Source organism: Maniola hyperantus, chromosome 20 (genome assembly GCF_902806685.2).
Source record: "Maniola hyperantus chromosome 20, iAphHyp1.2, whole genome shotgun sequence".
Lineage (NCBI taxonomy): Eukaryota > Metazoa > Arthropoda > Insecta > Lepidoptera > Nymphalidae > Maniola > Maniola hyperantus.
In genome coordinates, this window is record NC_048555.1 from 9912129 (window position 1) to 9938520 (window position 26392).

The 26392-nt window shown below is 37.3% G+C and overlaps 2 protein-coding genes across 2 annotated transcripts; one reads left to right on the plus strand and one right to left on the minus strand.

The window, feature by feature from the left end:
• Positions 1 to 1731: 1731 nt before the first annotated feature.
• Positions 1732 to 4213, minus strand: LOC117991904 (juvenile hormone esterase-like). The gene is made up of 3 exons (XM_034979542.2): positions 4061 to 4213; positions 2600 to 3867; positions 1732 to 1954 (listed from the first exon to the last, which is right to left on the minus strand). Exons 1-3 carry the CDS (start codon positions 4211 to 4213, stop codon positions 1777 to 1779), a joined length of 1599 nt encoding a protein of 532 aa, XP_034835433.2. The 3' UTR covers positions 1732 to 1776.
• A 2361-nt stretch (positions 4214 to 6574) lies between these two features.
• LOC117991892 (uncharacterized) lies at positions 6575 to 17544 on the plus strand. The gene is made up of 9 exons (XM_034979527.2): positions 6575 to 6799; positions 7235 to 8568; positions 8748 to 8851; positions 10115 to 10245; positions 10417 to 11771; positions 12984 to 13179; positions 14497 to 14739; positions 14966 to 16314; positions 17301 to 17544. Exons 1-9 carry the CDS (start codon positions 6608 to 6610, stop codon positions 17530 to 17532), a joined length of 5136 nt encoding a protein of 1711 aa, XP_034835418.2. The 5' UTR covers positions 6575 to 6607; the 3' UTR covers positions 17533 to 17544.
• The last annotated feature ends 8848 nt before the right edge of the window (positions 17545 to 26392 follow it).

The window sequence follows — 26392 nt, forward strand, 5'->3', positions numbered from 1 at the left end:
GTTTTTCACGGTTTTGGAACCAAATAAATCAGCGCCACCTCTTAGATAGTAATGAACGACCTGTTTGAAATCCAGACGTCACTGAGGTTGCATTGGTGCTAAAGCACCACTGAGTCGGTGCCATTTTGTTTGTTCAATAGCCCTGTCCATTCAAAGTCAAAGTCAAATGATTTTTTCAAAATAGGTAATAAATTACTTTTTTTGATGGTCAGATGTTGGATTTGTAAGATATAGTGGTGATAATTATTACGCAAACTTAAAACTAAAGCTACGAGGGTTCCAAACGCGCCCCCGAGAAGAGCCGACACCAAACTCAGCCGGGTAATTCGAAGTAATATATGTATATAAGTCAATGGTTCAAACAAACGAGTACACTGAAGTGGCCAAATGGCTAATTTGGAAGTCTTTACCTCCCAACCCTCAAGAACCGACGGGCCTTTGTTGACCGTCCAAATTGGAATCAGACTTGTACGTGACTTCGCATACAGCTCAGCCTTGCGGATGTCTTTAGTGAACCCTTTTAGTTGGTAATCTGAAAGTGAACCGTTTAACTGAATGTTTAGGTGATACGATCAAATCAAAAGTCAATACTGTAACGACTGAAGGGTGTATTTTACAGGCGTTGCTTGGATTAGGTAGTTTTTTTTTAATGTGTTCCTTCCTTTTTTCCTCCGACATGGTGGTCGGAGACTTTTGTAGGTCGGGACTATGAATAACTTTTTTTTTGCCTTTTTCATTTTACTGTAATTTATTTGGTAGTTGTAGTAGGTAGTTTTGATGTGATTAACGATACCGATCCTAGATAACTGACCTTTCTGCGTTCGATGATTAAAATTAGATCTCTATTTTTACCAGCTCGAAGTAGCCTTTTGTCTTTTCTCCGTTTTTGGACCCTTTTTAGTGTTCCATACCTCAAAAGGAAAAAATAACCCTTATAGGATCACTTTGTTGTCTGTCTGTCCGTCTATCCGTCTGTCCGTCTATCCGTCTGTCTTGTCTGTCAAGAAAACCTATAGGAGAGTTCCCGTTGACCTAGAATCATGAAATTTGGTAGGTAGGTAGGTAGGTCTTATAGTACAAGTAAAGCAAAAAAATCTGAAAAAATTAAAATGTGTTTACGAAAAATTAATTTACTAAATTACATAATTATAGCTATATCGCAGTCCATCATTAACTTTCAGTATTCTACATATAAAAGTGCTAGGTAAATACCTATATCTTGTACGTTGGTACGGAACCCTACGTGTGCGAGTCCGACTCGCTCTTGTCTGGTTTTTTCGTGGGAAAATCCTCATGGATACCACCGCACCCGAGGAGACAAGGAGTTTATGTCGGGTAAGCCCCCCACACGGTGTTCCACACATCGCCTGGTGGCTAAGCTACATGGATCGAACTCCCGACCTTCCGAAGAAAAGGCCGATTTCTTAACCACTTGGCTATCACGGACATAAATAAACATAAATCTAAATATATATAAAAGGAAAAGATGACTGACTGACCTATCAGCGCACAGATCAAACTACTGGACGGATCGTGCTGAAATTTGGCATGCAGATAGCTATTATGACGGGGGCATCCGCTAAAAAACGATTTTTAAAAATTCAACCCCTAAAGGGGTGAAATAGGGGTTTGAAATTTATGTAGTCCACGCGGAAAAAGTCGCGAGCATAAGCTTGTATCAATAGGTACATAATTTTAATGTTAACAATTACCGACTAATTAAATAAATTACTTTCACTATTTCAGCTGCAGAGTTTCTTCAGGCGAAAAGGAAAACTAATTTTGAAATAACTCTTCCCTTAATTGATCCCAAAAGTTCATCCTTTCTACCTCAGGGACCTCGATCATTCTTAAGCTTCGCCCCAAATTCATCGCTTGTAATTTTTTATCCCTTTTCAATGGATTCCATTGCAAATTGCCTAAAATATTATCACTAGGGCAAGGAGTGGGATTTCTGGAACAAAAAACATTAATCAACCACCGTGGTAATAGCATGGCCTCTTCGGAGGGTCGGGGGTTCAATCCCAGGCACGCAATTCTAGTTTTTCAGAGTTATGTACCTTTTAAGCAATTAAATATCACTTGCTTTGACGGTGAAGGAAAACATCGCGAGGAAACCATGTTTGCGAGTTCTCCATAATATTCTCAAAGGTAGCTAATTATATTGGGTCCACGGTACAAAGACAATTCTTTAATTTTATATTTTTAATCTAGCAAAAATGAATCTGCTGCGACTTTGAATAATCTAGGGAGAATAAAATTAACGCGTCTGCGTTTCCATCACTACTAATTGCACTTATAATATCTGCCCTCCCGTCTCTCTGGTTGATTTTAAAATATGCTGATTTTATTGAGATTCCAAGGCGATTTTATGAAGACTTTCTCTTGAAAAATACTTAACATACCTATTTAAACCCAGAGTAGGTAACATAGCTAAGAAATATTGTAAAAAGTATAGAATTCTCAATACCTAATTCATATTTCATTTTAAAAGAAAAAAGCCAAAAAAGAAAAAAGGTGGACAAGAAAACACTTATCTCCATAAGGGGACTTATAAAAATTCTTGTAAAAAATTGTCTCCAATTAACGGAGTTCTTACCCGTATTTAGCAAAATTTGCGAACAGCCTGACAATTTTCTTAATAAACTGTCTTTCATTCGATGCTTCATGTCTTTTATAGTCCTCTGTTTTTGATTTGCATTTGAATAGGTAACAGATTTCGTCCCCCAAAGTAGCTCCTGCCCATTTCAAATTAGGCACCGATGACTTCCAGCCAATATTTAATGATCCCTGATAAGCAAATCTGGACAAGTACACATTACTTCGTGTCTTAACATGTAACAAAGCTTGACGGAGCAAAGGATATATTACTTGATCTGAAAGATATTTTGCATATCGTCTCAAACTCCTCTTCGTTATGGTACCATTTACGAAATAAAAATCCATTATTTGTTTCCTAATCCTCTTATAACGTTTAGAACCATATTCATCACAAATTCCTTCGAAGGGTAATAAATACTGAAAATTATAATTCAAATATTTCATAAGTATTCTGTTCCTTGATATTCCTTGTAATCTATATAAATTTGGTAGAGTAGTATAACCAAATATTACATCAATATTAGTGTTAACTAATTTACTTTCATAAGCATCTAATGGATGTTGATTCATAAATGCGCCCTTCATTGTAGTTTCTACTGAACAGCTGAAAGAGTTAATAATTCTTTGGTTATCTCTTACTTCGGAGCTATCGTAAAGATTACGGCTTGCCAATAACAATTCATTGAAAGAAGCACTACCAAGTATTTCATATAGTTCTTTTTTGTCAAATTTATTTATACGTCCTTTCAATTTCCAGTATATTTTTTTAACTACTTCATTATTGTGATTAGGTCTGTAGTCAGCTGGTGATAATGCACTACCATCTAGAATTATAGCTCTTGTGAACAAATCCTCAGCATTTGGTGATAGCAACATTGATGCAACAACCGTAGAAGCTATTCCAGAACTAACTATTGTAACTCTATTTGAGTCACCATTAAAAAGACTTATGTTGTCCCGCACCCATTTAACCGCCATCAATATGTCTTTAGCTCCCATATTTCCTTTAGCATAATCATCTTCAGTGTTTAGGAAGCCGAATATAGCTGACCGAAATGAAACTGTCACTACAATTACTTCTTCCTCTATAAAAAAGTCAGGTCCATGGCAATTTGAATATTCATGGGTCCACACTAGAACTGGGAATTTTTCCGTTTTATTTTTTGTTAGAGGTGTGTAAATGGACAGATATAGGCAATCTTCGTTGTTCAAAGTAGAGTTAAATTCGTTTATTGGTTTCCTTAATTGAAAAATATCTTTCGGAGGCTGAAATCAAATAATCCCAAAATACATTACCTGGCTGTCCAGCACTAAAATGCAGCTTGTATTCTTGGCACAATTCTACGTGACATGATTTGGGCTAGCTTTAAGTTTTGTTCTAACATTTTCAATTTAGAAAAATTTGGTATTCCAAAATATAATATCAAAAGTCAACATTTTTTTTAAATTAAGTACCTACCTTAAATCTCAACGCATTTATTGGTGGCTCAGCATACGGTATTTTGTAAAAAGCAACATATGGTTTGTTCTCAAAAATGGTTTTCAACTTTCTGCCCAATATTTTTTCTTCATTTGACTGTAATGAAACTGTAGAAGATGTCAATATGAGCATTACGATATAACAACCAAGAAGCATTACTACTATCAAGTTACAGAAGTAAACTAATTATTCACGGATTTAAGCCATACAGATTTTTCTAAACTAAATTAAATACCGTGAAGATATTTTCAAAATAGTTTTCAGATAGAGGCTAAAGACCGGTAAAGTGCGAGTCGGGCTCGCACACCAAGGGTTCCAAACCATCATGGTAAAAGATATAACTATGTAGGATGCAGATTATTTTTTATAATATTTTTCGTGGCAGGTGTTTGGATATGTTTATTAGATATTAGTTGTTATAGCAGCAACAGAAATACGCACTCTGTGAAAATTTCAATTCTTTACCTATTGCGGTTCTTAAGATAAAGCCCACTAACAAACAGACGGAGGACAGGTGGAGGCTTAGGTAGTAATAGGGTCCAGTTAGCACCCTTCAGGTACGTAACCATACAAAATATTACAGTCATCCATCCAGCCATCACCGGCTCACTACAGAGCACGGGTCTCCTCTCAGAGTGAGAAGGGTTTTAGCCATAGTCTACCACGCTGGCCATGTGCGGATTGGTAGACTTCACACACCTTTGAGAACATTATGGAGAACTCTCAGGCATGCAGATGTTCACGACGTTTTCCTTCACCGTTAAAGCAAGTGATATTTTAAATACTTAAAAACGCACATAACTCCGAAAAGTTAGAGGTGCGTGCCCGGGATCGAACCCTCGACCTCCGATTAGAAGGCGGACGTCCTAACCACTAGGCTATCACAGCTTCAACATTACCGGACTTACATATTAGTCCAAGTCCGATTTCGGGTCAACAGGATATATTTTCCTAATCCATACTAATAAATCAAATTGAAGTGTCTGTATGTTTGAACGGGCTAATCTTCGGAACGGCTAGACCTATTTTGACGGGACTTTCACAGACAAGTAGAGGACTAACCAATGAGTAACAAAGGCTTTTTTAACCAACATTAAAAAAGGGAGGAGTTAATGTGTTTATCTACCTATGTACACCGAACCGATGTATGAACCGATTTGCGTATTTTTTTTAATCGATATAGAAACTTTGTGACATTGTCCCATAAAAAAATTAGATTCCTCAATCCTGATGCTGCCGGGGACCTGACCACCAAGACTGATGGGATTTAGAAACTGTCGGTTATAAATTGATATTGGAGGTAGGTACTTACCAAGTAACGACTTTTTGAACTCGAGGAGCCAACTCCTCAGCCCTGATGCGTTAAGGAATGCATTCCTAAATCGTGGTGATCCCACGGGATTTTTAAAGAATCATGCGTTTACATGTTTTTACGGAATATGGTACTGCATCTGCATCTCCGGGCTACTATAGACAGGCTATTGTTTGTCCTGTAAAATCAAAAGTTTCCACGGGATTTTTAAAAACCTAAATTAACGGGCGAAGCCGCGGGGATCAGCTAGTGAATTAATATTATTATGTTATGGTTGTACTAGCTAAGCCAATTTCGCATGATAAGCTAGTGTCAATATTGAAGCATATATCCCAAAGGCAATCTAATTATAGCGAATCCACTGATCTAGACTACAAGTACGCTAGACTTGCGATTACCGACCTGTTTTTGAAGCAACGTGACTTTTGCAATTATGACGCTGATTTATAGCAGCAGTGAACGTCATAGGAGTGTACTAGGATCTAAGTGAATATTAGTGATAAGACTTCTTTTACCATAATACAATATAATGTCAACAGGAAGACCGTTTGATACAAGGTGTCAATTTAAATTCCTGGTACGCTCTGCGGGGCGCGGGCGCTTCGAATCGGCACAAAAATAACTACCATTATTTGTGTGGCACACCTTTTCCAGCGTACGTAATGGTATATTATGTCCATTTCAGGGAGCGAACCATACCATATCATAACCATGGCGAAGAGTAAATTGGGTAATGCAATCAATAGGTACCTACTTACTGACTTACATCTATCTATCCTATCTCACAATTAATCTAACACACTAGTGACCCGCCCGGCTTCACACGGGTAGCTTATTACAATTTTTGTAAGGATTCTAATTTTTTGAAATAAAATATAGCCTAGGTATGTCCACTCAGGAATAATGTAGCTTGAAACTGATGAAATCGTTTTTAAAATCGGTTCAATAATTCCAGATATTACTCTCTACAAACAAATTTACAAACTTTGTCTCTTTATAATATTAGTAAGTATAGATAGGAAATAAAAATACACAAAAGACATAATAGGTATTCAGAAAAGTTCGTTGTATTTCGATAACTGGCCACTTCTCAATAAAACAAAAATTATAAAGATAAAATTTATCACATTATTAGTTAATATCAATAGATATGTTTAATGTAGTACTGTTACATTAAAAATTCATCAACACGCGTTGGCGGTGAAAAGATAATAATGTGTAAATCAATTTCTATTATTTTTATTCTATTATTTATTGTAAATATTGCTTTAGCTAAAAGTGTGGTTGAAACTACGCATGGACGTGTATCTGGAAAAACGTTTAAGACGATATTTGAAAAGAAAGTATACCATGCTTTTATGGGAATTCCATTTGCAGCTCCACCTGTGAAATATTTGAGATTTCAGGTAGGTACGAGCAAATATTTTATTAGTTACATTTTTTTTTTGAGTTTGGCGTGGAGACCCTAGGGTCATTGAGCCGTAGTGCAAAAAAAATACGAGACATTTCACCGCGATCAATAGCCTTGTCTGGTGACAAAAGTGACACAGGGATCGGCCTGGCTATCCAACGCGGAAATGCAGCCAGTATTCTTGACACCATTCAACTCGGACATGATTTGTACAGTTTTTGTTTAGTACAATTAGATAAGGCTTTATGTTTTACTGTCAAATTTTCAATTTAAAAAAATCTTAACAAATAGATTATCACGTTACTTTACAGAAGTCCCTAGCTACTTGTAAATGTAAAAAGTAAAGCTGTATGTAATACGATACAGAAGTTTTCAGTATTATTTGTGAATAATTTTGCACATTTTAAACATTGCCTTTTAAATTTTTCAGGCACCACAAAATATAGAGCCATGGGACGGAGTGCTATCGGTTACAAAAATAAAGCCAGCCTGTGTACAGTTTAACACCGTTATTCATAAAGGCCAATCGTTTGGTCAATACGGCCGAGAAGACTGTCTGTACCTCGACATTTTCACTCCAGACCTTGAAAACAAAAAGGCAGTGGTTGTGTTTATTCACAATGAACGGTTTCATAACTCTTACAACAAGACAAAAGATTACGCACCAGACTTCTTCATAGAAGAAGACGTTGTTGTTGTTACAATAAGTCACCGACTTTCCATGTTTGGTTTTCTTTCTTTTGAAAATAAAAATTTACCTGGTAACGCAGGTCTGCAGGACATAGTTGCGGGATTAGAATGGATAACAAAAAATATAGAATCATTCGGAGGAGATCCTGAAAAGATTACATTGTTAGGCTCGCAAGGAGGCGCTGCTGCGATAGATTTGCTGATACGCTCGAAAGCGCATAAATTGTTCCGTTCAGCTATCCTTCAAGGTGACACGGCCTTAAGTCCCGCTTATTTACAAGAAAAAGTCCGGGAAAGAGCCTTCAGACTAGGGCAATTGCTTGAAATACCCACTACTAACGGAGATAAACTTTTACGTGAACTGAATCAAGTAAATACTTCAAGCTTATTAGACTTAGAACTACAAGCTTCCCCGGACGATTATTATAAAGAAAACCAGAGAGGTGTACTAACATTCGGTCCCATTGTCGAGAAAGATCCGGACGGCCTCGTAACCGAATATCCGGAAAATTCGTCTGAGAATATAAACGTTCCCATTATGATCGGGTTTAACTCCCGAGAGGGTTTGGCGGCTTCTTTGAGGTACCTTTCGGAACCGCATTGGCTTAGAATGGTTGAGAAAGATTTTCCCTTTTTAATGCCTCTGCGATTGAAATTTAAATTTGACCCTTATCACGACGCTTACTACGACGCGATAGATGATGTAAAAGACTTTTATTTCAAAGAAGGCAAGGTGACAATAAAAAGTGGTCCAGAATACGTGACTTACATGGGAGATGTAAAGTCGTACGCTATAGATAAATCTGTGCAAATGTATTCCAACAAATCTCTTAGTAATGTGTACTACTATCTCTTTGACTACTTCAGTGATTTGAATGAGAACAAAGTGAACTTTTTAAAGATGGCATCGGTTGAACATGGCACATGGGGAGCTGCCTCCGGTGACGAACTATGTTATTTATTCAGATGCCCAAGTCTTAATGATAAATATTCTAAACACAAACGCTCAGACTCCAATGAGATGAAGATGCAAATGAAATTGATAAAAATGTGGACGAACTTTATAAAATATGGGTGAGTGACAAAAATTACCACAATTTTCCTTTTATGCTATAAAACAAGTAGATGTTCTTAAAAAAGGCCTTAACAAAATAAGGATTGCCAATTTTCCACTAAGCTTTAAAAGTTTACGTATAATAATATTGTGAAAGCTTTTATAAAAAGTAAATCGAAATGTTTATATATAATTTCAGCAATCCTACACCTGATGAGAATAACCCATTGAACGATATCAAATGGCCTGCATATAATATGGAAACCAAACAATATTTGCATATTGGCAAAACTTTCAAAGTTGGTAAGGACCCGTGGAAAAAAAGATTTAAGTTTTGGGATGAATTCATCAAAAAGTGGGAAAAGAAAGCTGAACTTGGGCTTATTACGTCAAAGAGAGAAGAGAAAAATAAAAAAGATGAATTATAAAAATCTTGTTTATTTATTTGTTTTGTCTTTTGGTCCATTTGTAGAAATATACAAATAATTATTGTTCTAGCTATTGAATTAAAATTGTTCATGTGCCCCAGATTGCATCAAATTCATTTTTAGTGCGAGTCTACATTTATTAAAATAACACTTTTTATTTTTATTTATGTGCAAAAAGCACTAAATAATTTTGCCATTGCGTTTTAGTAGGTGCACCGTGCGTAGAATTCGATAGCATTGTAGGTAGGTGATCTTAATTTATTACGTTAGCTTATTATAGAGGTGTGATGATACCTGGATGATATTTTTACCATCCTACCAATTCTGTCCTGTAGAATTGAATCCTTACCGAAGCACAATGTGTATGTGTAATGAATGTGTAATGAAGCATAATGTAAATATAATTCTTTAAGAAAATAACACGTTTTTAAGGTATTGCCGCACTACCGCATTATACCGCACTACAAGTGTGTCTGTCTGTCTGTCTCAGTCTGCCTGTCTACTAGCTTTTTACGACCCATCAATTTTGATGAAATTGATACAAAGATAGCTTGCGTCCCGGTAAAGGGCATGGTCTAATTTTAGTCCTGGAAAATCAAAGAGTTCCCACGGCATTTTTGAAACCTAAGTCTACATGGACAAAGTCACGGGCATCATCTATTTAGTACAAAGATAACTTGAATCCACGAGACGGGCATAGACTAATTTTTATCCCGGAAATTCAAAGAATATCCGAGGCATTTTTAAAACAACTAAGTAAATCTACGGGAAGGAGTAGCGGGCTTTATCTAGTATAGAAAAAAATAAATTTGTAAATATAAATTCCTTGACCAAAATACAGAAGCATAAAATTATACAGCTTATGGTTAATAAACTCCTAGATTAGTCACTAATTGATAATCCGATACAAAGAATTACCGCAAACATTATCAGCACACGTCTAAGTCAATAATTACGTCTATACTATCACTAAATGCTACTTAGATTACGATTTACTTATCTATAGAACACGTCAGTTATAAACACATATGTAAGGACTGTAAACAAATTTAACAAATTAATAATTTCATTATAATGGCTATATCTAGAGTTAGTTTCGCTATTTTTATAATTTCTTGTCTGAATAAAGTAATAGGAGATGTGATAGTTGAAACAAAATCGGGCAAGTTATCCGGATTGGAAGTTAAATCAATATTTCCTGGTGAAACGTTTTATTCGTTTTTGGGTATACCGTACGCTGAACCGCCGGTCGGAAAACTTCGGTTTAAGGTCAGTACGTATCTATAATAGCAACAGTTATTAATCAGTTGTTTTTTCTATATAAGAAGAATTATCGTTTAATTTTAAACTTTCTTTTGTCAAGGGAAAGATCGTGATATAAATTAATTAAATGTTTTCAGATATTAATATCAGACTATCTAACCTAAAACCTTATTTCAGGCACCAGTGCCTCATCCAGGATGGGATGGAGTACTAAATGCCAAAAATGTACGGAAAAATTGTGCGCAATATTATATGCCTCAAAGAACAGTTAAAAGTTACGGATTCACTGGTGATGAAGACTGTTTGCATTTAAGCATTCACACTCCAAAACTACCAAACAATGAAAACAAACTTCCTGTAATAGTATTTCTCTACAACGAACACTTTAGAGTATCGTATAACGCTACAAAAGAATATGGAAATGACTTCTTTATGAAAGAAGATGTTATTATAGTAACCCTGAATCATAGATTAGGGTCCCTGGGTTTTGTATCATTCGAAGACGAAGTACTTCCTGGTAACAATGGCATAAGGGATGTCTTATTGGCTTTAAAATGGGTTAACGATAACATCAATAACTTTGGTGGTGATCCTTCAAGAATAACTCTAATGGGTAACTTTGGTGGAGGGGTAATCGTAGATATTTTGTTGCACTCCCCTAAAGCCAAAGGTTTATTCAGTGCAGCAATAATGCAAAGTGAGACTTCTTGGAATCCGTTGTACATTACGCACTCGCCGAAAAAAAGAGCGATCGCTCTGACAGAAGAACTCAAAGAAAAGGCTACGACCAGTGAATCGTTCCTTCAACGTATGTCTGGCGTCCCAGCTTTTAAAATAACGGAATCAGAACTTTTATCCGTTGATGCTGATGAAGCTAGGGCTATTCAAAGAGGTGTAGTCCAATTTGGACCTGTAGTGGAAATTGAACATGATGATGCAATAATAACTCAGCTGCCAGATGACAATCCTATTAAACTATCGGTACCAGTGATGATTGGCTTCAATTCAAGAGAAACATTGGAAATGAATGAACGTTACCTACACATGCCAAATTTCCTAACATTCGCCGACAGGGATTTCGTTCTCTTGTTCCCGAGAAGAGTCAACTATCATTTTAAAATTAACGACAATATTTATTACAAAGCCATTGGGGATGTCAAAGACTTTTATCTCGAAGAGAGCTATGTAAAAATAAGTAAGCCAGGAGAGTATATGAACTGCGTAGGAGACATGTCAAGTTTTTACCCAATTGATTACACTGTTAGGAAATATACAAATACTTCTGAAACACCTGTTTATTACTATATGTTCGACTACAGCGGCGAATTAAACTTCCGCAAGAAGGCAATCTTAGAAGGAGCTTTGTCTCTTGATGGCACTTGGGGAGCATCTATTGGCGATGAGTTATGTTATTTATTTGTATGCCATCCACATAGAAAAGTTTACAAGAAATTATTGGAGAATGGCGACTCTGAAGAAATTAAAGTGTTGAGAACCATGGTCAAACTTATCACTGATTTTGCTAAAACTAGGTGAGAGTCTCTATTTTATACCACCGACCCAAAAAGAGGGGTGTTATAAGTTTGACGTGTGTATCTATGTATTGTGTATCTGTATGTTTGTGTATCTATTTGTAGCATCGTAGCTCCTGAACGAATGAACCGCTTTTGTTTTTGTTTTTTTTTTTGTTTGAAAGATGGCTTGATCGAGAGTGTTCTTAGTTATAAGCCAAAAAAATCTGTTCAGCCGTTTGTAGATTCAAACAGATCAGCTCTTCTAGTTTTCTTATTAGACCGGTTATTACTATTCAAACAATACATATTAGTATCCAGCCAAATTGTAATAAGGACAAATTATAATAAGGCGATGCACGGGCATGACGTTATTATAATTTGTCGTTTCGAGATAAAAAGTTCAAAAAGGGTAAAACAATCTTAAATTTAAAAAAATAAAAATTCCCGTCACAATAACCTCTAAAAAGTAAAAAAAAAGCCCCGGCCAAGTGCGAGACAGGCTCGCGCACCGAGGGTTCCGTACTACAGTCGTATATTTTCAACATATTTCACGATAATTCAAAAACTATGATGCATAAAAATGAAAAAAAATCTGTTTTAGAATGTACAAGTTAAGCCCTTTCATATGATACCCCACTTGATATAGTTATCTTACTTCGAAAATTGAAAATACTAATTATTAGTTCATGACCACAATTTAATTTTTTTTGTGTTCTAACCCTAAATTCACGGTTGTCAGATTTTTCCCCGAATGTCTGCTATAAGACCTATCTACCTGCCAAATTTCATGATTCTAGGTCAACGGGAAGTACCTGTAGGTTTCTTGACAGACAGACAGACAGACAGACAACAAAGTGATCCTAATTAGGGTTCCGTTTTTCCTTTTGAGGTACGGAACCCTAAAAATAAGTAACTATGTATTGGCCCTTTTAGTTTTATATTTTTCGGATACAATATTATTATTAAAAGTGCTTTCGCTCTGCAGATTCTTCATTGTCAGTTTATACAATGGACGATTTTAATATTAGACCTATTGCTTTGTTTTATTCCTGTGGTGGCTGTGAATACGTTGTTGTTACGAATTAATGAAAAAAAAGCTATACTGCACAGCAATAACACAAAAATACCAAAAGTATACTTATAGGAAAAGTAATATATAGATTGCAAAGGCAACCCTATCGCTGTAGATACATAGTTCGTTAAATTATTATATATTTTAATTTTTTTCAGAAACCCTACGCCACCTGGCAGCGATTTTATTTGGAAACCAGCTACAAAGGATAACAGACAGTGTTTGATTATAAGCGATGAATTAAAAATGCAATCAAATATGTACAAAGATAGAGTAGAGTTTTGGGATGATTTCATAGAAAGGTATGAAAAGCTAGCCGTCGATGGTGTCGTCAAAGATATTAAAGATGAACTGTAAATAATCTGTTTAGTACCTCAATTTTTGTAAGAAAAGGAAGAAAATATATGAATTTGTTAAAGTTCGTTTCTTCGTTTTTATTTTATTTACTAACAGTAGCGTGTTGTTACAAGTTCCCTAACTGCCGTAAACTGTGCCCTGACTACCTGAAATCTGAACCTAACCTTGACCTGAAGTGAACTAACCTGAAAAGGTATATTAATATGATGAAGGCATATTTCTGATTGGTTCGATTTCTAGGTGACATTAGTAGATAACTATAGTCACCAGAACAGATCTTTAAATTTCAAAATATCTGAAAATTGATACTTGAACCCAAGACCTCTCAACCATAATACACACTACACCAATGCACCAGGAAAGTCGTCGTTAGTAAGCGTTCACTCTTTTCCCTAAATCCAAAAGACAACACTCGAGTAACACGGGTTTATATAACCAAACAGCTTGTTTGCTAGCTCATGATCGTTTGAGGTCGTTGATATCCCACCAATGCCAAGTATACTAAAGTCTTAGTACTCTTACGTATACTAAAATCTTTCATAACAGAATCTTCACTAACAAAACTTAGGTCTCTGCGATCATGTGTCCTTCTTACTTACAAAATATCTATTCAGATATATCCCAACTTGGGCCACATACCAGTGAGACACCAGAGTATACTTTAGTGACCAGAAGAAATATAAAATCTTTTGTTTCTTCTGATCTTTTATTTAAAGTCGACTTCGCAAACCCCTAAATACTGTTTTTCAAAGTAACTAAAATTGACGAAAATTATTAGCATGCTTCTTATTCTAGGTCAGTCATACAGCGAACCTAATTGTGTACCCAAATAGAACGCTTAACAGATGAAATCATTTATCCTTCATTTCAAATATTTTTTCAATCTTCGTGCACAGAAAATTTCATTTTTTTCCATGACATAATATTATGTGTCCACCATGCCGACTATTTGCTGGGGTGAAAATTCTTAAAAATCACCTTGTAGAGAAAACCAACATACAAAAAGTTTCAGACCCAACAAATAAAGCTAATCCAGGGATGCCTAAAATATCTTACGATCGATAGTATGAACCAGGAGCCAGAATAACATTGTCAATAGATAAGTTGAACAATCGGTTTTTCCGGATACAGTTATCGGTTTTATAAGTAATTATATCTCATAATTTATTAGTGCGAGTTAAATTGACTTAAAGAAATTGGACCGCTTATTGTTATCGACTGATAAAAAGATTGAGCCTAACCCTATAGTACGTTATCTATCACAAAAGATTAATTCCTAGTACACTAAACATGTGTTGATGAAATGAAATAATTACTGTTAATATGAAATACTGTAAACTCTTAGTTTTAGTTGTTATAATTAGTTTTAGTGTGTGTGATGAAGGGGGTTCTAATCAAGTTGAGGCCAAAAGCGATGATTTTGAAAAAGTGGATGTGAAAACGAAATATGGAGTTTTGTCAGGGAAAGTTGAGAGGACGTTTTTGAAAAAGCACAATTATTATTCGTTTAAAGGTATTCCGTACGCTGAGCCACCAGTTGAGAAATTACGCTTTAAGGTAAAATATTGACTTGCGTGCACAATTCAGAGCTTCTTAGGTATTCAGAAAATTCATATAACCTTATTCCTTAATCAATCTTTTTCGCACTATATTGTATATATGTAATATAGTAATATTGAACCTCCAAGTTGCTTACGAATTTTAATATAGTTAAATTGTTAGAAAGGACGATTTGAATGTTGTGTTTAAAAAAATTACTTCATAACTTGCAAATAAATTTCAGCCTCCTACTCCTCATCAAGGTTGGGAAGACCCACTTGAAGCCTACGAAGAGAAGCCGACATGCTTACAATACAACACAAGAGCGCGAGCGGATGAACCATTCGGAATTTCTGGTTCTGAGGACTGTCTTTACATCAGCATATTCACACCAAACCTAGAAGGCTCAGCTCCAGTTGTAGTTTTCGATTACAATGACAACTTCAGAACAGGTTTTAATGGAACCAAGACCTATTCTCCAGATTTTTTCATGGAAGAAGATGTTATTGTGGTGACCATAAGCCATCGACTTAGTTTATTTGGCTACTTAACTACAATGGACGATGTAATCCCACCTAATAATGGAGTAAAAGATTTTATTTTAGGCCTTAAATGGATCAAAGAGAATATAAACGTGTTTGGTGGCGACCCTCAACGAGTAACATTGATGGGTAATCGAGGCGGTGCAGTTCTAGCAGATATTTTACTTCACAGTGAAAAAGCTAAGGGTCTATTTAGTGGCGTTATCATGCAGAGTGGAACGGCTTTAGAAGCAACCTTTTTTGGAAGAAATCTAAGAGAAAGGGCTTTTCAGTTTGGAAATTTGTTCAATATTACAACCGATGATAGTGAGAGGTTACTGGAAGAGCTACAGAAACTCGATCCCGAAGAATTAATCGACAAAGATGGACATGTGCTTGATACGGACCAAATAAACAAAGCACAGTTAAGCATATTCCCATTTGCGCCTGTTATAGAAAATAGCAATGATGATGCTGTGTTGACGTCCCTTCCTGAGAATGGTAAACTTGTTAACGATGTTCCAATCATGATCGGTATGAATTCAAGAGAAGGCTTAGATTTGGCTTCACATTATCTATTTCAACCCCAATTAGTTGAACGAAGTGCCGGTGATTTTTTTTTCTTATTTCCAATCCGGTCTAACTTTATGTTTGATGGTAAAAGCGCTATATATGATGAAGCGCTTAAGGAGATTTTAACATTTTATTTTAAAGAAGGCTATTTTTACTATGGTAATTTATTGGAATATGTCGTGTATATGGGTGACTTGCTACAAAATTATGCTTTAAACTTGGCAGCTAAAACGCTTGCTGTGAAATCAAAGTCACCTGTGTATTATTACATGTTTGATTTTAGAGGATCACTGAATGAAAATATGAATATCATAAGAAGATACACACGTTTTAGTTTAGAGCCATGGGGAGCGACGATCATTGACGAATTGTGTTATTTACATCTTTGTAGTCGAATTAAAAGTGAATACGAAGAACTACAGAAACTGTTAAGTGAACAAAATGAAACTAGAGTTTTGGAAAGAATGGTGCGGCTATGGGCAAACTTTGCGAAAACGGGGTATGTATTCATTTTACTCATTTATATAGGACTTAGGAGTAATCTACTAACCTAACCTATCTAGATCGGTATAGCAAGGTTAGCGCAGCTCTGGTGTAGGTACTGGAGAGATGGTATAGAAATGTGAAAAAAAAAATCTCTTGGAATCTCACTGCTCAGTATACCAGGCCGATATGTATGAATTCTTTCCGGTACGATTCCATGTCTAATCAATCAAAGGGACAGATCAGTATCTGAAATCTACAGACTACTTAGTATAACTGCCAAGCTTCTTCCAGTTCAAGGACTTGAATATCCTTGAATACCATGCCTATTTTATCATCATCATCAATCATCATAATCAACCCATCGCTGGCTCACTATAGAGCACGGATCTCCTCTCATAGTGAGAAGAGTTCTACTTTTAGCCATAGTCTACTATGCTGGCCAAGTGCAGATTTCTAGACTTCACACACCTTTGAGAACATTATGGAGAACTCTCAGGCATGCAGGTTTCCTTACCATGTTTTCCTTCACCGTTAAAGCGCTTATTTACTTAAAATTGTAGTCCAGCGTAAACCACTCAAGGATAAAAACAAATTAATTCATACACATAGGTTATTATCCATACTAATATTATAAATACGAAAGTGTGTCTGTCTGTCTATCTGTCTGTCTGTCTGCTAGCCTTTCACACCCCATCCATTCAACCGATTTTGACGAAATTTGGTACAGAGATAGCTTGCATGTCTGGGAAGGACATAGGCTACTATTTATCCCGGAAAATTAAAGTGTTCCCACGGGATTTAAAAAATCTAATTCCACACGGACGAAGTCGCGGGCATCATCTAGTCATTAAATAAGTACCTACACAGTACCTACACCTTCGTACGACTATACAAAACTTCGTAAAAGATATAAAATGATCAGTTAAGACAATATTAAGAAAGGTTTACAAGGGTACAGTAATACCACGCCTTAACCCGTATTAAAAAATCTCATTTCAGAAACCCGACGCCTGACGAAGACGACAGATTATTAAAGGATTTTAAATGGAAGGCAATCGAAAAGGGAAGTGATAAAGCTGATTATCTTCACATTGCGAAGAAACTTAGTATGAAAGTAGATCCTTTGGGGAAACGAGAGCAATTCTGGGACACGTTCTTGGCTAAATACTCCCAATTAGCCGTGGATGGTGTTGTACAGTCTCCAGAAAAGGAAAAGCATGACGAACTGTGAAATAAAATTATTTTATAGATATTAAATTATTATACATATTAATAAGATTCATATTTTTTTTAATTTATGGACTAGCGCTTGGCTACTAAACCCTATCCATACTAATATTATAAATGCGAAAGTGTGTCTGTCTGTCTGTCCGTCCGCCTGTCTGTCTGTCTGTCTGCTAGCTTTTCACGGGCCATCCGTTCAACCGATTTTGACGAAATTTGGTACAGAGATAGCTTGCATCCCGGGAAAGGACATAAGCTACTTTTAATCCCGGAAAACCAAATAGTTCCCACGGGATTTTTAAAAATCTAAATCCACGCGGACGAATTCGCGGGCATCATCTAGTATGCAATAAATTATGCGAACGAAGTCGCGGGAAAAGCGGGATGTCTAGATATTAATCATCAGCGTCTCAACCCATGGCCAGCCTACTAAAGAGCCTTAAGATGAGGCACTCCTTTCAGAATGAGACGGATTCAGGAATTTTAGAATAATATAGTCCATCACGCTGGCCATTTGCGGATTAGGTAGCAGACTTCGTATTGAGTACACTTTTCTGTGATATTGTGAGCATAATAATATTAATTTATGGATGTAAGTATGTATAAGTTCCGCAAATTGCTAATGCGCGTGGCCGCCAATTTAGTGACGTCAGCACTAGACTGAAGTTTCGAGCTGATGGTATATTTTTGTTTCAGCTGACGTCATTTCGATGTGAGATGAGAATGAGATATGGTTCCAGCGCAATAGCAATTTGCGGGACTTATAGGTACAAACTTTTTTGTTATCATAACTTCACGCATACACAAACTTTAATTATTTTCAGTGAGCTATTGGGCTCCAAAACCTGTTTACAGTATATGGAACGCCAAAGTTTAAGTCAACAGGTATTAACATAGTCAGGCGCAGTAATTAAGTCGCTCGAGGGAAGTTTGTTCTAATTTCGAGTATAAGTCCCATACATAAATATCGAAACTTGGTAGACCTACTCGTATTGTATTGATCCAGAACAGATGCAGCTGTATGACTAGATAAAATTCAACACAGCATAAACCGCTGGTCCTACGGACATGAAATTTGGAGGGTGTGTTCTTAGTAAACAGTAGGTATCCAGTAAGAAAATATTTTTCGAAATTCCATCCCTAAGGGGGATAAATAGGGAATGGAAGTTTGTATGAAAGTCTATCATTTTTAAAGTTACATCGATGAAAATTGGTATTCAGGCTTATTTTACGATTTTTGAAATTCCTACTGCTAACCCCCGTTAAATAGAGGATGAAAGTTTGTATGAAATTCCGTCATTTTTGAAGTTGCTTCCATGAAAATTGATATTTGGCTTTTCGGTTATGAAAGAAAATTTCGTAGGTAGGTACCTGCTTCAGGATTTTTGAAAGTTCTACCCCCACGCCAATTTCCTAAATTCCACCCGAGCGAAGCTGGGGCGGATCAGCTAGTAAGGGTATAAGCTGTAGTCATCATCATCGTCATGATAAACCCATCGCGCCGACCCACTTACTGAAACTGGTCTCTTCTCAAAAAGGCCATAGTCGCTGTGCGGATTGGCAGACTATTACGATAAGCTGTAGTACGTCTTAAAGTAAAAGGTTACGAAGCTGAAGTGGCAATGGATAGGGCATATAGGTACTTACTTCAAAAAAATTATAAACGTCGGGGTCCCAAGGTCCTAGAATGACGACCTTCCACTGGAAACCGCAGCGTTGGAAGACCCCCACTATGATGGACAGACGACATCAAACGAGTCGCAGGGAGCCGCTGGATTCAGACGGCACAAGACCGTGGCGTGTGGAATTCTATACAAGAGACCAGTCCAGAAGTGGGCATCTATCGGCTAATAATGATGACGATGAAAGACGCTTTTATATCTGCGCGGACAAAACGCTGGAAAGAGTTTTCGCGCGTGTGTATCCTGCCTTTCCGCTCGCGTTTTCCCGCTAATTTTCTTTTCCTGAATTTCTTTTCATTTACCTACTAAAATTCTTTATATAAAAATTGATTCAGCAATTTTCAGGTTTCTTTTTGGAGCGCTTTCAAACAGAATAAGTAAGTTGTTAAGAAACAATGTAGATAAAGGTAGATAATAAAAAAATATATATGGCAATGATGAAAATATGCAATTGAAAAATATTTCTAAAGTTGAATAAATTTAGTGGGGCATAATATACTATTTTAAACCTTCATGTAATTAATTAAATATGGAACATTTTTTTTCCTCCATCTACGAATTATGGTGTCACAGGGCCATGTAATTCAATTACAATAATATTGTAATCCGAATGTCGATCTACAAAATTACATAATGCTGCAACAACTTTCCAAGGCTTGATTGTTGCAATCATAATATAAATTATGTACATTTCAATTTCCAGGCTATTACACAGCTTAATGCTCTAAGTGTATGATTATACAGATTGTATATAATTTGGTTCATACAAGTGGGTGGATTTTGGTTGGTACAAGTGGTTCGCACCTCGCGGTATCCCATACTTCCATTAACCCATAAAAGCGCCCTCTATTAACATTATTGTGAAGTTATGTTAAAAATACTGATGTTTGTTTGTTTTTTAAGAAGTAAATAACCTGGCTTTTGCCCTCGATTTTGCCTACTTTAATCAAATTAGGAACTAGGAGCAGTTAGTACTTTACAATTTACATAACAAAATTTCGATTCGATCGATACAGTGGTTTTTGCATGACTAACTTGCAAATAAACAGACAAATTTTATAAATTATTTTAAGTTTATTTCTAAATCATTGAGGCACCTCTTGGAGCCGGCTTTGTAGTAATGGCATGAAGAATTCGGATACTAACACTAACTTTAAAGATCACTCAAGAAGAGGTTTTTGACGACCTCCCTGGCGCAGTGGTAAGCGCTATGGTCTTATTAGTGGGAGGTCCCGGGTTCGATTCCTGGCAGGGATTTGGAATTTTATAATTTCCAAATTTCTGGTCTGGTCTGGTGGGAGGCTTCGGCCGTGGTTAGTTACCACCCTACCGGCAAAGCCGTACCGCCAAGCGATTTAGCGTTCCGGTACGATGCCGTGTAGAAACCAAAGGGGCACGGGCTTATTAAAAACTGCCATACCCGTTCCAGGTTAGCCCGCTACCATCTTAGACTGCATCGTCACTTACCACCAGGTGAGATTGCAGTCAAGGGCTAACCTGTATCTGAATAAAAAAAAAAAAAAAAACTATAGATCATCAATTCAAGATTCAAACTTTGAACATAGACTGCAAACATTATTCTTCAGACCTGGGCGCGTTTGGAACCCTCGTAGCTTTAGTTTTAAGTTTGCGTAAAATTATCACCACTATATCTTACACAAATCCAACATCTGACTATCAAAAAGAGTAATTTGTTAGCTATTTTGAATAAATTCTTTGACTTTGACTCTTGACTTTTTAAAAAATTAATTGATCCGAAGCTGTAAAAAGCGTTTATTAACCGCAGTAAGCAGATATCTGGTTAACATTGACACGGTTTCAGCCGACCGGTCTCACAGTTATTAATTAAATGACCTTGATTGTTGAAGAAATTTATAAACGTATAACTAACCTAACCTACTTTTACTCGATCTGTTTTAAATAAACAACTTGACTAAAATGCTTTCACAAAATAGAGCTGTGTTTCAAATAAAAATTTAAAATTCTGCTAACGTGGCCTTAGCATAAGGAAGCGTTCTATATTGGAAGTTATTGCTGGACCAGAATCTTATGAAAAATATTGAAGTGGGATTCCGGAGTTCCGGAGCAGCGCTGAACTTTGTGAGTATCCTGTGTACATAGTGCACTGTGATGAATTGTGGTGAATTATTAATATTCACCACAGAGTACTATGTACATGGGGTGTTCGCGGAGTACAGTGTTGCTAAATTTGGAATTTAATTTCATGACATTCTGGTCTACCAATCTTAAAATAAGCTGTTGTCTTAAGCTTCATTAAACCCATACCATTTACCAACCCTTTTAACGGCCTCATAAGTTGTCTCATAAATTTCGATTCCAAGTAGCATCAATTTAGGAACTGTCTGTCTGGTCTGTGGGAGGATTAGGCTGTATCTAGTTACCAACCTGCCAGTAAACACGAGGCGCTAAGCGAATAGAAGCGGTAGAAACCGTCGGGTATGAATAAAACTGCGATACTCTCTCCAAGTTAGCCTTCTTCCATCTTATACTCCATCATCAATTAGATACGACCATGATGTCATTGAATTAAAAATACGCTAACAGGATTCTACGTGACAACCTTCTTCTTCGTCGTAGCACTCTTGGCAGAGCGGTGGTGGTCATCACGAAGCAACGTCTTTGAGGGCAGATGCTATACCTACGCCTCACAAGCATTCGCCACTTCTCCCTGCTGGCCGACAGCCTGGTACACTCGTGCAAAGGACCGCCCACAGCAGACTTAATTTGGTCGGTCCATCGCATGGGTGACCTTCCTCGCCCACTGGTGCCCTCTACCTTGCCCTGCACGACAAGACGCTCGATGGAGTCACTCTCACGCCGGGAGACGTGTCCAAAGAATTTTAATATGCGACTCTGTACTAACGTGGCAACCTATCGAATCGATAAATCCTTTGAATTGCGAGTTGCGACTTTGAATAAGGAATAAAGAAGCTACGACAGCTTCTTGTCAACACGAGGACAAAAATTTAGATAGTTAGGTATCTCTCAAAATTAACTCAGACGAAAATCCAACCCGAGATCTCTTTAAAAGCGGTGGTAAGTGATAGCACTACCACCGCTTTTAAAGAGACCTAGCCAACCCAAGGATATCATTTCTTAATTCCCAAACTCAGTTTTTCAAATATGTGTAATAGCTGCAAATTAAAATTTTAACTAGGTAACTACCTAGTACCTACCTACTTTTAGCAGTCATTATGTAAATCAGCAAAATCCACAAAGGTAAATGATCTTTTAATTTGATTTTTATGCTCGGTGTTTTTGTTTATAAAATCTAGGTATCTATTAAAATCATTGTATTCGAGAGTAAACTAAGTAGTTTTGAGTAGGTAACGAAAACCTTGGCATTTTATTGCAATACTTCGTAGTAATTTGACAGCGATCTATTGGATCGCGGATAGTGCTGGGGTTCCGTAGGTACCTACCCGAAGGGTGACTAAGCCTCCGCTGTCCGTCCGTCTGTACTTACCTCCATCATGATCAACCCATCGCCGGCCCACTACTGAGCACGAATCCTCTCAGAATGAGAAGGATTTAGGCTGTAGTCGGCCACGCTGGCCCAGTGCGGAGGCAGACTAGTTCGCACACCATTGGGAACATTATGGCAGACTCTCAGACAATATGTAAGTTTCTCAGCCATCTCTAGCTACCCATATTATAAAAATGTGAAAGTGTGTTTGTCTGTTGGTTTGTTAATTTGTCGTTCAATCATGTCGAAACGGAGCAACGGATCGACTTGGTTTTTTGTTAAGTTTAAGACCTGGAGAGTGACGTAGGCTATACTTTCTATCCCGAGAAATCAAAGAGTTCCCACGGGATTTTAAAACCTAAATCCACGCGGACGAAGTCGCGGGCATCAGCTAGTTATAATTAAACAGCGCTATTTCATTCCAATCTTCTAGAGCTGAATAGTTTTGCTACCTGTTAAATAGCCTCTAAGTGAGGTCCTAGGCTTATGAACTTTAGCATGATAATATAACGTCATTAGTTATGTAACTGGTAGAACCAGTTCTGAACCTTGACGCCTTCCGATCACGCACAGGCCTAGTAAACAAGTACGATCGTACGTATTTTGACTCAAAGGCTACCGTTCCATTACCACACATTTTTTTTTTTTTTTTTATTAGGGTAACTTTCGGCTACTTACACTAATACATTAAAAAATACTTATTCTGAACATATAAATGTAGTCGCCATTTACAAGTTAACACAACATTTACAAAGCTATGTTACAAAATAAAAATACATTACAACAATAAGTCGATGAAATACAAAAAAGACATGAAAGAAGTGTATCTAATAATATTAACTATGACTAATAAAATAAACTGCTGAACTTATGGTGAGTGCAGTGTGTTAAAACTGTTTGAGAATGGCAGATAAGACTCAAGATAACACACATGCTGTTTAGTAAAATCAAAAACCGGCCAAGTGCGAGTCAGGCTCGCGCAACGATGGTTCCGTACTACCGTCGTATTTTTCCTACTTTTTGCACGATAATTCAAAAACTATGATGCATAAAAATAAATGAAAATCTGTTTTAGAATGCACAGGTGAAGACCTTTCATATGATACCCCACTTGATATACTTAGTTATCTTACTTCGAAAATTGAAAATATATATTGAGACAGACAATTTTATTTTATTTTATTTTTATTTTATTTATTACGTTAACTTTCGGTTAACAAAGTGATCCTATCCTTTTGAGGTACGGAACTCTAAAAACCGGTCTAGTGCGAGTCGGATTCGCACACGAAGGGTTCCATACCATCATACAAGAAATAACACTTTATAATATTATTATTTTTTGCATTGAACCCACAATTTCACGGGTTTTGGATACGACAGACAGACACACAGACAACGAAGTGATCCTTTGAGAGTTCCTGTTTTTCTCTGGAGATATGGAACTCCAAAAATGACTTCCTTCAACTTGCTCAATGGAGGATGTATCTTTATTATAATTCTAGATAAATACATAAGCCTGCGACAGGTCGAGATGGCAATCGGGGTATGAGGTGGTGAGACGCTCCGCACACCCGCACGTTACCCGCGTTCGCCCGTACCAGGTTAGCGCGGGGGCTGTGCGGGTGTGCGGGGCGTTCCCTCCCCGATTGCCATTTCGACCTTTCACGTACTATACCTACCATAATATCTGCCAGAAACGTCGAAGAAGTTAGTACTTCAAAGTAAGTAAAGAATATGCACTTTTTTACTTGAAACCATGCATCAGCAATAAACGCACGTGGCGTGTCCGTGATGCTGCAGTAGTCAGGAGCCTTAATTTTGGACAATAATTTATTTTAAGGTTAAACTAACAAATTAGTATATTAATTGGTTAATTAATAATCATAAATAATACCTAATCATAATATTTCATTCTGTAGTCGAGAGGAAACAGTCATTATTCGAAAACCATTAATGACCTACTCATAAGAATTTCAGTAGCGTCCAATTATTACCGAAAAATTTGTTTTCAGGATTTTATCGTGTATTTCTTCAATCCACCATTTAACTTATAAATACCTGAATAGATTATTTTGTATGTATGGCTATGGGGTATTGTTAGAATCCATACAATTACAATATCATTCCGAGTAACATTGGCGATAATTTTTTTGAAAAAAAATGAAAACATTGAAAACCTCACGAAGTTCCATCTCACCGCTAACGACGGAGCATAAGGGACCGATAACGCCTCGTTACTCTGCCAGGGGATGTCCACCTCAGCAGACTCACCACTGGGATACTAAGTGTCCCCAAACACCGTTAGAGGCATGCCAACCAACCCGAGTACCACACTGTGAGCGACGGACCTCGCAGCACAAGCCTCTCCCATCTTCGCCAGGTGTACAGCGGAATCGAAATCATAAAGACTACGAAGCCAAAGGCAGCAAATTGGTACCTGCGCATAAATTACTGAATCTCTTGACCTTCAAGTACCAACCGACCTTGCCTTTGTCTGAAAACGTTTGAAAATACAAAAAAAACGGACAAGTGCCAGTTGAACTCGCATGAAGACGAAGAGGGTTCCGAATCGTTTACATGTGAGTTTGTTGTACGCACAATATTAAGAGATTTATAATTTTTCTGTCATCTATATAGGTAAATAAAGAATTAGATATTTTCTGTATTATTTTATACTAGATGATGCCCGCGACTTCATCCGCGTGGATTTCGGTTTTAAAAATCCCGTGGGAACTCTTTGATTTTCCAGGATAAAAAGTAGCCTATGTACATAGCAGCCCCGGGATGCAAGCTATCACTGTACCTTTACAATACAGACAAACAGACACACTTTCGCATTTATAATATTAGTATGGAAATATGGATAGCTACTTTTCTTTTCCCTTTACTTTAACACCCGGTAAGAGAAATGTAACACGGTATTTCCGTTACCGCATTCGGTATTTAGCAACTAACGCTGTGTAATATTATGCTCGAACTAATTACCTGCTACGTAGCTCTACATAAGGCTCTACCGTACCTTATAATACGCGACAGCTCGAGATGGCAATCGGGGTATGTGGCGGGCGGACACCTCGAACACCCGCACGTCACCTGCGCTCACCTGCACCGGGTTAGCGCGGGGGATGTGCGGGTGTGCGGGACATTCCCTCCCCGATTGCCATCTCGACCTGTCGCGGACTATTTCCTCATAATATACAAGGTCTTAGATAATGTCCGTAACATACCGTCAAGATGCAGGGCGATTGTCTAAAACCTGCATCAATCATTATTACAATCTCAATTGTTCTGATAGGCTGAATTTGTGCAATTCTTGTTGCAACAATGCATTGTGGCCAATAGTGAGCGAGCATTAACCAATCAGAGATGATTGCGATCGTGACATTGTAGCTGTCAAACAACCGCGGTAGAGCCACTGAGGTTGGGACCAATGGGATGTGTTGATGTACCGAAAAAATAATGAACCTCATAACGTGATATCCGTGGGAGGAATGTGTTTAAAATTCCAATGTAACAACCCTGCTAACATAGGGCTGCCATACGTTGGTCTGAAGCGTTGTGTCCCGGTGTCCCGGTCAGTAAGTTAGTCCCGGTGCGTAAACGCCGCGCCAGTGTCTGTAGGAGTTTGGCAGTTAGGGCGTTTGTCCACAGGCGCCGTCAACGCGACGTCAACGAAAAGCGAGATTATTTTGAACGGA

What these genes read in the sequence shown, in the direction of transcription:
- LOC117991904 (XM_034979542.2), bottom strand. Translation starts at nt 4,213, where the DNA reads ATGCTCATATTGACATCTTCTACAGTTTCATTACAGTCAAATGAAGAA. An exon ending in TAAATGCGTTGAGATTTAAG is followed by an intron (nt 3,868 to 4,060) that starts GTAGGTACTTAA and finishes ATTTGATTTCAG; the next exon opens with CCTCCGAAAGATATTTTTCA. An exon ending in GCAAATTTTGCTAAATACGG is followed by an intron (nt 1,955 to 2,599) that starts GTAAGAACTCCG and finishes TTTTTGTTCCAG; the next exon opens with AAATCCCACTCCTTGCCCTA.
- LOC117991892 (XM_034979527.2), top strand. Translation starts at nt 6,608, where the DNA reads ATGTGTAAATCAATTTCTATTATTTTTATTCTATTATTTATTGTAAAT. An exon ending in TCGGAAAACTTCGGTTTAAG is followed by an intron (nt 10,246 to 10,416) that starts GTCAGTACGTAT and finishes ACCTTATTTCAG; the next exon opens with GCACCAGTGCCTCATCCAGG. An exon ending in GCAAACTTTGCGAAAACGGG is followed by an intron (nt 16,315 to 17,300) that starts GTATGTATTCAT and finishes ATCTCATTTCAG; the next exon opens with AAACCCGACGCCTGACGAAG.